Source organism: Montipora capricornis, chromosome 3 (assembly GCF_036669925.1).
Source record: "Montipora capricornis isolate CH-2021 chromosome 3, ASM3666992v2, whole genome shotgun sequence".
NCBI classification, from domain to species: Eukaryota; Metazoa; Cnidaria; class Anthozoa; order Scleractinia; family Acroporidae; genus Montipora; species Montipora capricornis.
This window is the reverse complement of record NC_090885.1, coordinates 71,938,607-71,948,606: the sequence shown is the minus strand read 5'-3', so window position 1 is coordinate 71,948,606 and position 10,000 is coordinate 71,938,607. Positions and strand designations below refer to the sequence as shown.

At 39.8% G+C, this 10,000-nt stretch overlaps 3 protein-coding genes across 6 annotated transcripts in view; 2 read left to right on the top strand and 1 right to left on the bottom strand.

Annotated features, from left to right (window-relative positions):
- The window catches only part of LOC138043952 (peptide chain release factor 1-like), a 15,332-nt gene extending 9,559 nt beyond the window's left edge, over nucleotides 1-5,773 (top strand). For 3 of the 4 annotated variants that reach the window (XM_068890486.1, XM_068890484.1, XM_068890487.1), the window contains exons 11-14: nucleotides 3,439-3,541; nucleotides 3,915-4,010; nucleotides 4,387-4,437; nucleotides 4,544-5,773. In XM_068890486.1, coding sequence (XP_068746587.1) covers nucleotides 3,439-3,541; nucleotides 3,915-4,010; nucleotides 4,387-4,437; nucleotides 4,544-4,714 — 421 coding nt within the window. In that variant the 3' untranslated portion in view covers nucleotides 4,715-5,773. The remainder of the gene's footprint in view (nucleotides 1-3,438; nucleotides 3,542-3,914; nucleotides 4,011-4,386; nucleotides 4,438-4,543) is intronic. The other variant, XM_068890488.1, reaches the window with a different exon arrangement.
- A 206-nt stretch (nucleotides 5,774-5,979) lies between these two features.
- LOC138043948 (cyclic GMP-AMP synthase-like receptor 1) lies at nucleotides 5,980-8,336 on the top strand. Its single transcript, XM_068890480.1, has one exon. It carries the CDS (start codon nucleotides 6,080-6,082, stop codon nucleotides 7,808-7,810), a length of 1,731 nt encoding a protein of 576 aa, XP_068746581.1. The 5' UTR covers nucleotides 5,980-6,079; the 3' UTR covers nucleotides 7,811-8,336.
- A 225-nt stretch (nucleotides 8,337-8,561) lies between these two features.
- LOC138043950 (uncharacterized) overlaps nucleotides 8,562-10,000 on the bottom strand; it is an 18,331-nt gene continuing 16,892 nt past the window's right edge. The window contains exon 8 of the mRNA XM_068890481.1: nucleotides 8,562-9,890. Coding sequence (XP_068746582.1) covers nucleotides 9,626-9,890 — 265 coding nt within the window. The 3' untranslated portion in view covers nucleotides 8,562-9,625. The remainder of the gene's footprint in view (nucleotides 9,891-10,000) is intronic.

The following is a 10,000-nucleotide window of genomic DNA, read 5'->3' as shown; positions in this document are numbered from 1 at the left end:
CTTTCGATGTACAGTCAACTGAACTGGTAGTTGACTTGCCCCCGAGTGGTTTGATAGCTTAATGGTAGCACAATAGCGTTTAATATCATGGATTTCTGTCTCATTCAATCCTTTAGTAAAATTTAAGTACTTAATACTTACGTTCGTTCATTACCACTGCGATGATGTTGCGCTTAGAAGCTCCATGCTAATCAGCAGTTCAGATATTTTGTTCTTATTAGCCGAGCGGGAATCTTGACTGATGTTATCGGCGACCGAAGTCAAAAATTCCCCATACTCGCTAACTTATTGTAGCCTCGTAAGTAAGGTGCTTCTTATATGGCCAAAATAGAAAGCATAAAAGAACTTCTCAATTTTGACTTCCATCTCTGCTCTTTGGTTCCTCTGGTGGATTCAAATTTGCCACCTGTGGCTGATTGTCTTCTTCTTCTTCTTCTTCTTCTGGTCTTGCCATTTAGTTTTGCAAACAGCTGGAAACCAATTTTTAGTATTTTTGTTTGTTACTTGTTGAGGATGAATTTTACACGAACTCGGCCTAGATGCATGTCTAGATGAGAGTCTACACGCAGCCTTATAAGTATTAGCATTTGTTTGTCTTCCATCACACTTGGATGGAGGAGGCAATGCGACCCATGAGATCCGGAGTTGAGATCCAGAGTTTCCGGGTTCAAGACTCGTTCTGACCCTTCGTTGAATTTGTTCTTGGTACTAAGAGCCGGAATCCAGAATCCGGAATCCGGAATCGGAAACCGGAAACCAGAAACCAGAATTATAACTACAACAACTTATTCACTGCATAAATCACTATTCCCTGGATAACTCAATTGGTTTTGCAAGTGTTTAGAGCAGTTTTCAATTGAGTGTCGAAAGTAATTAGATAATTACTTTGGTTTGTGATTACTTCACTCAGTGATTGGTTCAAAGTTCTCGCGCCATTTTTTCAACCAATCAGAAGTGAAACCAAAACCAATCGTGGCTCACGCGTGCACAGTTTCCCGCGCTTTGTGTCAGCTACGTGTAATTACTTCGAGTTTTGATTGGTTTGCCGGATTGTCTCAGTCCTTTTTGATTGGCCAAAGTAATTACTTTGGTTTTGGTTTTACGACACTCAATTGAAACTCGCTCTATCCGCTAGATGTTATTTATCCCGGTGGATAGCGTTGTTCACTTTTTGAACAATCGAGGCCTGGTTAACGTTTCTCGTGCATCTTGATTATCTTCAAGTCTTCTAATTATTTTAGGGTGTTTAGGGAAAGTCTTTAGTAAATTACGAGTTTAAACCTCGAAAATGGTAATGTGGAATTCCTTTACTGATAAAATTATCGTTACATCACAAACAAGATAATTTTGAGCAAAAACGACCTTTATCCAGGCGATTTGCAGCAAACTTGAAAAACGTGGGGCCGATTTTTTTCAAGAGTACCTAAATGCAATCCGTTTCAGTCTTGTGTTTTTGTGTCCATCCATGCTTCTCTTTCCTTTTGTTGCATTTCTTTTCTGTTGTTCAGCAGTTGTAAGTGGTTATTGCAATGTTTCGTTCTACTTTTTGGGCACTTTGGCTGTCATGAAATTACATCATTCTGAAGCCCACGGTATGTTCAAACTGCGAAAACACGGCGGAAAAACTTTCTAACCCAAAAGAAAGGAGAGGAAAGGAACTTTATTCAAGTGTCTAGTCGTCCTAGCGCTGGAGCACTAATAGACCTTATTCACGATGGCCGCCATGTTGGATTTGCTATTATCATGCAAATTAGCTACACACTTTTGAGGGGGCAAACAACACAAGTTCGAGAGGTTATAACGAACATCTTAGCCACACAGATGATTTGTATCACGTTCATTGAATGTGTATCATTTAAGTAGTAAAATAGAATGATTACACAAGTTACTTTGATGTTTTTCTAGTGAAAAATGAGCAGATAACGAAGTAGAAAGTCAAAATGTCAAAGGCAATCAAAAGAGATAAAATTATATAAAAGGTACTTAATTCTAAATTCTAAAATGCACTTCTAGCAATGTTATTTCAATATTTCGACGAGCCGATTTTCCGCAATTTGCCTTTTGTCCAATGTTTGCCCCCTACCATATCACATGGCTAATTTGCATGACAATTTGAAAACCAACATGGCGGCTATCGTGAATAAGGCCTATTGGGAACACTGTAAACTGAAATAGACAATGAACGCAAATAAAGTCCATATCATCAGTTGTCGCCCTTGAAGCGGAATATGCATCTGCCTTTCGGCAGAATCTTAAAAACTTGCTTGTTTCCCTATTCGATGCTAGTGGGACGTCTCGAAAGAACTTAACACGAATTTTTCATATTACTGTACGTTCAGGCTTTGTCAACCTATAATCAACAGCTTCAGTCGCGCTCCGTCACTTACGCTGCAAATCCTCCGGACGCCTTTAATTAAAAAGAGGCATTTTTGTACCCAAAAAGGCAGATGGAAAAAACAAGGAAACTGAATAAATAAACAAGTTTTAAGTATTCCTTTATAATACCATGCTCAAGTCTCTCTCAATTGTCCAGAATAACAAGGTCAGGTTCATTTTACAGTTTACATTTCTTCAGAGTTAACGATGAAGTAAATCACACAATCTAATAGAAAGAACGCGAGAACGGGCTGTTTCCGTTTCCAGCACCTATTTCTGGAGCATCCCACACATACATGGCGTCTGCGTACCTGTAACGAACTCGTAAACATGCGGCTTTTATTTTATTTTCAGCGTGGACTCTCATTTTGTAATCTAATTTTGGACAAAATCTCTCTTGGTGATGACTTGCGAACCATTCATTTGCCTTGGTCTCCAGAGCATCATATAACGTTATCAATCAACACTTGTATTGTTTTTTTATTGCGCAATTGGGCAACTTTTTTTGTGACAATGGCCGACCAAAGATCCAGTAACTAAGGCGTGAGGATTATAGCAGAGCGATTATAGCAGAGCGTACAAGGAGTGGGTAAGTTGTTGTATTTCTCGCGATTCTGGTTTCCGGTTTCTGGATTCCGGCTTTTAGTGCTGCCCGTCCCTGGTTCAACTTCTCAGCTGCACTTGTAAATAGCCAACTGGGTTTTTTCCGGCCAGTTGGGATTCTTAACAGTAGTTGTTGTTGTTGTTATGTTCTGTCGTTTCGTTGATTGTGTTTCATTGGCCCTGAAAAGCCCCTATGGGAGTGGTCAATTAAGTATGTATTGTATTGTATTGGGGCAATTTCGCGATCGCACGACCATAGGATCGGGTTCCGTTCAGGCCCAAATTGTGTAGTCTTCTTTGCAACTACTTTAGTTACCTCAGTACCAGTGCGATGTTCTTCCGCTTGGGAGGTAATTTCAATATTTTTTATGCTTTTCACTGCAAGGGAAAGATTTCTCTCTGCTGATCTCGCTTATACTAAAGAGTAGGCTGGTGTTGACATTGTGCCATTGTTTTTAGTGCTGGTGGTCAGTCTGTTAACACAACTGACAGTGCAGTGCGCATTACTCATGTTCCGACTGGAATAGCAATCGCTTGTCAAGAGGAAAGGTCCCAAATTCAGGTACGAGAATGGTTAATTGTTATCTGGCAAAGTAGTTGCTCTGCCCCTCTAGCTCTTATTTCCGTACTTTGTAAGTATTTGTGTAAATGACAAGTTACTCGAAAAGGCACATGTAGGATGGCTTTTATTACACTTTAAACTTGTAACAACTAACTGAATGTAACAGAATTGTCAGGATCATCATCAGCAGCAGCTGGGATTACAACTGAGCCGTTCTGCCCTTGCTTTGCGTTTTTAGTTTCTTCCACGTGGAACTGTATTGTGTTGTCATAAGTAGTATACGTGCAGGGGGAAAATCCATTGGATATTGCGAGAAGTTGAAGCTTTGCGTTTGGTGTCATTTAGCAATAGTAATTTTTTTCATATATTACAGAATAAAAGCCGAGCACTTCAAGTGTTGCGGGCGCGGTTGTACGATCTTGAGAGGAAAAAAGTGGAATTAGCGAGGGCCGAATCCCGCAGAAAACAGGTCAGCTGGTTTAGAGACTGATGTAGTTAACTAGATTGAATTTAATTGTATGTAAAGATTTTTTAATCATAGTTAGATCTTTAAGTCCTTTTTATATTTTAACATTATTGTAAGTACTTCTAGCGCACGTCTCCCTGGGGGAACCCTTAGATGTGAATTTGAATTCCGTGGATAAATAAAGTTTGTACTTGTACTGGCCGTTTAAACATTTATTACATGTTCTTAAGGTACAAAGAACTAAGATGAGAGGTGCGTTGTGAGCTCTCATATGACTTACCTTCGTCGCTTTTTCAAAGGATTTTTATCGTGAATAAGTGTGTTGTTGAATGCAAGTGTTGCACAGCATTCTGATGATAAATGCATTTTTTAATGTCAGATAGGGAGTGGAGAACGTTCCGAGAAAATCAGGACCTATAATTTTCCACAGGTGAGCCCGGCTGCAAAGTTGTGTCGTTTTCTTCAAAATTCATGGCTTGTTTTGTGGCAACGGAAAGCTGTTTCGTTTCTTACGTGCATTTTCTCTTTTTCACAAGGGCCGAGTCACTGACCACAGGATAGGCTTGACCGTGCAGGGCCTGGAACTGTTCCTTGAAGGAGGAGATAAACTGGATGAAATGATTCTGGCTTTACAGTCTCATCATGAAGCCGAGGCTCTACAGGAATTGACAAACCAATTCCAGGCTGGTGAAAAACATCTCAGATGACAAAAGGCACTATGTTATCAAGCGATTCAAGTTGTGTTTCCTTTGTTTGGAAACTTTTAGTTCTGCAAGCACATTTCTAAATTATGCGCGTACTTTCACGTACATAAAATGGACAAGCCTACCACCAATATCTTCTAAATAGAATTGGACAAAAGTCTCGGATACAGTACTGTTGAGATTTTTTTTTCTGAACGTTAGTTTGTCTTTGGAAAGCCGTAGAGGCTAGAGAAATTTCTGTAATACGTTTTGGTATTTTATGGCAAATATTAACTATCCAAGAACACTACTTCTTTGTAACTAGACTGCAAGAAGTTTCTCTTTTGCTCTAGAATCTGAAACGAAGGCGTACGTTGAACTTTTAATAGCTGAAACTGTGGGTCGCAAACACCGCAGTTTCAGCTATTTTGAAGTGTTCGTTCGTTTCAACGATTTAGAGCAAAAGAAAGACTGCTCGCAGTCTACTTTGTAACGGGGAATGCTGTCATTGCTTACAAAAGAAGCGAAGTTTATAAAGATCAGTGATCAATATCCAAAGATATTATAATCGATGTAATGCGTTTAAAATTGTCAGCGTTTTAATGCCCGGCAAAAATCGAGCATTTTCTCCTGGGTTTTCGAATTTCAACAATAATCAATAATCACTTTTATTTAAGTCTCAAGGTTATTTAGCTGAGCACGAGTGCTCTACTAATTTGGTGCATGGGAGACTACAAATCAACTGAAATAAGAACAAATCAAATCAAATGTTTGTTTTTGAGAAGAGGGGAAAACCGGGTACCCGGGGGAAAACCTCTCTTGCAAGAGAAGAGAACCAACAAATTCAACCCACTAGTGCGGTATTAACTGGAACTCAGCCTGAAAAAAAAAACACCACAACATCTAGCTAGTAGCATTCACAACAGATTTCGAAAACGATTCCAACTGTCAAACTTATTTTAGTTGAGTTATCCACCCTGCTAAAACTGAATACTTTATCGAATAAAAAATATGTTTCCTGGTGTCATCGACATTTACGTAATCAATTCGTTCAAAAGATGAATAAATATATTCTAAATTTCCAATTTGTCTAAATTATAGGGTGAGTTCTAGAAAAGAAACAAAACATCTGGTGCTAGTTAGTGCGTCTGCTAACAATTAAACTTTAAAAGGGTAATAAATGTTTCATGTTCATTGTTAGCCCACTAATCGAACACAGTTCAATTATATTGAGAACAATGGTTTCCAATCTCAAGACTAATCTTATCGTATGAGTGAATTTTCGTTGGTTGCGTTCGGTTTAGTTACCCTTCAAAATCTTGGGTTTTCTCACGAATTTGATACAAATCCTCTGCTTTCTCTTTGCGGAAAAAAGTTGAAAGACGAGCTATGTCTGACCAAACTGTCACCGACCATTGGTTAAACGGTTTTCTACGACAGAATTGCGAGGAAGCACGAAAACGTTTACAAGAGGAACGAAATCTCTGGTCTTTAACGGACAGCGAAAACGAAGATCTTGATCTGCCGGGAATTTTCAACTTCATTAATCAAGATGAATCTAACGGACTCAATGGAGAAGATATTCTGTTGCCTTTAACCACTGGGGAATCCGTACATCTTGATGAAACAAAACCAGCCCAATTCAAAGATGGTATATTGCTGCATGGAATTGAACAACAAACACAGCATGACTGCAACTCTTCGTCGGAAGCCGATGAAATATCGATTGCAGAAAAAAGACAAACATTTCTAGACAACAGACAAAATGATACCCGTGAGCTCCAAAGTGAATCGCGTGACGCTCGGCAAAGTCGTCCACCGGCTCAGAGAAGCGCGCTGCCCAGCGGTGAAGCATCCATTGACGACGTCGAGAAACCAATTGAGCACGACAATGGTCGTAGGACTTCGTTGGATAAAGTGACATCAGAGAGCAGCAAGGCGAAATGGGATTTTGAAACGGAGTTGGTTGAAGTACCGGTAATGGGGATAGTCCACGCAAAACAACAGCTCCAGGACGCACTAAACGACTTCAATTCTAATGTAGTGCAAAGGGAACGACTGGGGTTTCAGCAGACGATGAAACAGATAGAAGAAACGGTTAATGAAATCTTAGAGGAAGTAGAACGACTCGACAGCAGTTTCAAGTTGCGTAGAATGAACCGTGATAGCTACTATGAAATGAAGTCGTGGAATGAAGTGGACATTCTCATTGTACTTGACAACGTCTCGCTGGATGAATTTGTCATCGAAGACATGAAAACCCCTACTGGATATGCAAGAATACGCTTGAAGACATCGTCAAATGTATCAACTTCAAAGGAGACGTCAGTGCATGGACTGCCGTCAACATCCTCGCATGTTACGTCAGAAGCAATCATAACATCATCACATCCGTTATTTCATTGGTGTACAGAAACAAAGCCGGGTGAGATATGTCTTTCGCCAAAAAAATTATGCAAGGCATTCGCTGAATTAGTTTCTAGGGCGGCTAGGAGAGTTTTCAGAAACGGTTCCAGTGTGAATCGAAAACGCGTCTCTTTTGTGAATGAAGAAGCTTCCGTTCCCTTCACAGTCAACCTCCTTCCAACACTAGCGTGTCCTCACAACTGGCCTTTGTGCGCCTACTGGTTCAAAAATTACACCAAAAAGTGGCCGGCGGTAAAGGTAAAAGATGACGTCCTTTTCGGAGGAATGCACCTTGTTGCGGTAGTCACAAACAAAGAGTCAGACATCTTGTGGGAAATAAGCTTCTGCGGCGCTCGGCGTCATCTTCTTCGCTCTGATTGTGATGGCAAGAAAACGTGTTTACGAGTCTTGAAAGTCCTTTTAAAAAATGATCTGTCGCGACCCAAAGGACTAGTGCCTCAGCACCTTGAAAACATAGTACTGTGGGCAAGTAAAAAGCATTGGCAGCAAGAGGAATGGGATGAGGCTAAGTTATCTGAGAGGGTTTTGGAGATGCTGGTTGCCCTGCAAAAGTGTTTAGAGAATAGGGACTGTTACAATTTCTTTGTGCCCACAATGAATCTCTTTAACGATTTGAAACCTGAAGTTGTCAAGATGCTCGCCGTGAAAGTGAAAGATGTTTTGCTTGATCCTTGCAAGTATCTTAAGAATTGAGGAGGCCAAAATGGCAACATTGAACGGCTAGCAAGTTAAGAATATTTGTTTATTTCCATGGAAGGGCAGAAAGAACCGATGACGTTTGTTCAGGCTGTAAAGAAGTCAGAGCTTTTTTCGGGGCTTAGGATGAATAAGAACCCAGGCCATATTTAAGGACAATTCGTTTTGGCAGAGCCCCTCCTTACTCCTAGCAAAAAACAACTATCAATCACCACGCGTTATACTGGGAGAAATTCAATGCCCAACCCACCACCGAAATTCGGCGACATCTTTTCCGAGACAGTCTAGCCAGACTGAAAAAATGACTGTAAAATTCTCGCGCGCTCATTGGCTAATTTCTATTGTCAATAGGCGGACAGACACATAAATTTATAATTTATACATTTCGAAGAGTTTATGTAAAATTTTGTGAAACGTCTATCTGTCACTTTGCAATCCATAGAAAGTCTCCGTTTTTTCCATTAGCCAATAAGAGAGCGAGGCAAGTTATGAATTAGGTCGCGTCAGATTGAATAAAATTGAAGTTTCTCGCATTTTTATCTCGCGTTCTTCTCGTGTTTTGACTTTTATGACCCCTCTGCCTTTTTGTTATTGTAAAAAACAAATTGATGTCAGTTTTTCATGCTATCGCCTCGTGGATCCACAGCTACTTTGACAATGTTATGACGAAATTCATGATCAATAACGGGACAGACGCATGAAAAACTGACATCAATTTGTTAATTCGAAAATAATTTTCAGTCACAAATTAAATTCACTGAGGTATTCTTTTAATGTCGTAATAAAAATACCGCTCGCCTGACCGAACACTTTTGTGATAAAACTATTCCCTTTAAAATACAACAATGTTGTTTTAACTGCAATAATTGTTAAATTACTTGTTACTTACTAGTTACCTTCTCTAAATTAAATAGCTCAATGAGCCCTCAGAAATTTAAATTAAATATTGTTCACTCATTTTAATTTACATGTAAATATTGTAAAAAGCAATTGTAACTGCATATTACGGTTAATGTGCAATTCTATTATTGTTTTGGACAAACTTTTTAAGCCTTCCAGATTGGCGGAATCAAAAAATTAATGGTTTATGAAAACGTCTCAAATACATTCACGTTACATTTTAAATAAAAGCGCCTAAAGGGGCTTTGTCGCGAAATTTCGCCAATTTCAGCGACTGGAAACTAGCAACCAAATAGAGCGAAACTTACAGATAACTATGTAAAATATATAATAGCTGTAAATACAAAAGGAGACAGGGATGGGCAAAATAGCCCATTTTCGAGTTGCTGCATGCCTCAGTTTCAACGCGAGTCCTGGTGCTCAACCATTCAAATGGAAATGAGTTGCTTATTCTCATGCAAATCAAACTTATTTCCATTTCAATAGTTGAGCACCAAGACTCACTTCGAAACCGAGACAAACAGCAACTCGGAAATGGCCTATTGAAGAGGATAAAAATGGATTGCAATCGGGGGTTTTGAAAACTGTTCAGCTCAACAGTTTTTCAAAGTATGACCTCCAGAATATTGTGCAGCGTGCGAACAGAAATTCCATACACCACGATGCCAATTAGTGATGAAAGCGAGCAAACCCGAAAAACAATACCATACAATTGGATGACTTAAAAAGGGTATAGATATGGAGATAAACAGATGGCAACGGTATATTCCCTACGTTTCCACGGTTTGTAATCGCCTCAAATGACTATTCAGAAAACAGCGGAACGGGGGGCAGTTTTAGTTACACCAAAGTACTCTTTCTTCGGCCGAGCTCTGATTTAGCTTCAGAAATCAATTCTTCAGACAGAATTCTTTAGACAGAAGTGTCCCCAGATTTGTGCCCATTGCGCTGCGAGATCTTTCTGACGCCTTGAAGGCTGTTGTTAACAGGAATTTGCGAGCTCCGCGTCAACAGTTGCAGGTTGTCGAATAAACTGTCGAACCTCGAGTTCATGTGATCGAGCAATGCCTGGAGCTTAGCATCTACGCGTCCCATGATCCTTTTCTCCGCGGCATAAATGTTTGTTGTGATAGAGTTGTAAACTGACAGACATCCGGGACACCCACACTCGGCACACCTGTCAGAAAGTAACCAGGTGTGCAGTTAAACGTGTTGAACGGCTATCTAACTCGACAAAAAATAGTTGAAAATGGTATTTGTGAACAATGTGAAGTGTTTAACCTGTAA

Bases quoted from the DNA above. Each gene is read 5' to 3' on its own strand.
- LOC138043948 (XM_068890480.1), top strand. From the start codon at position 6,080: ATGTCTGACCAAACTGTCACCGACCATTGGTTAAACGGTTTTCTACGA.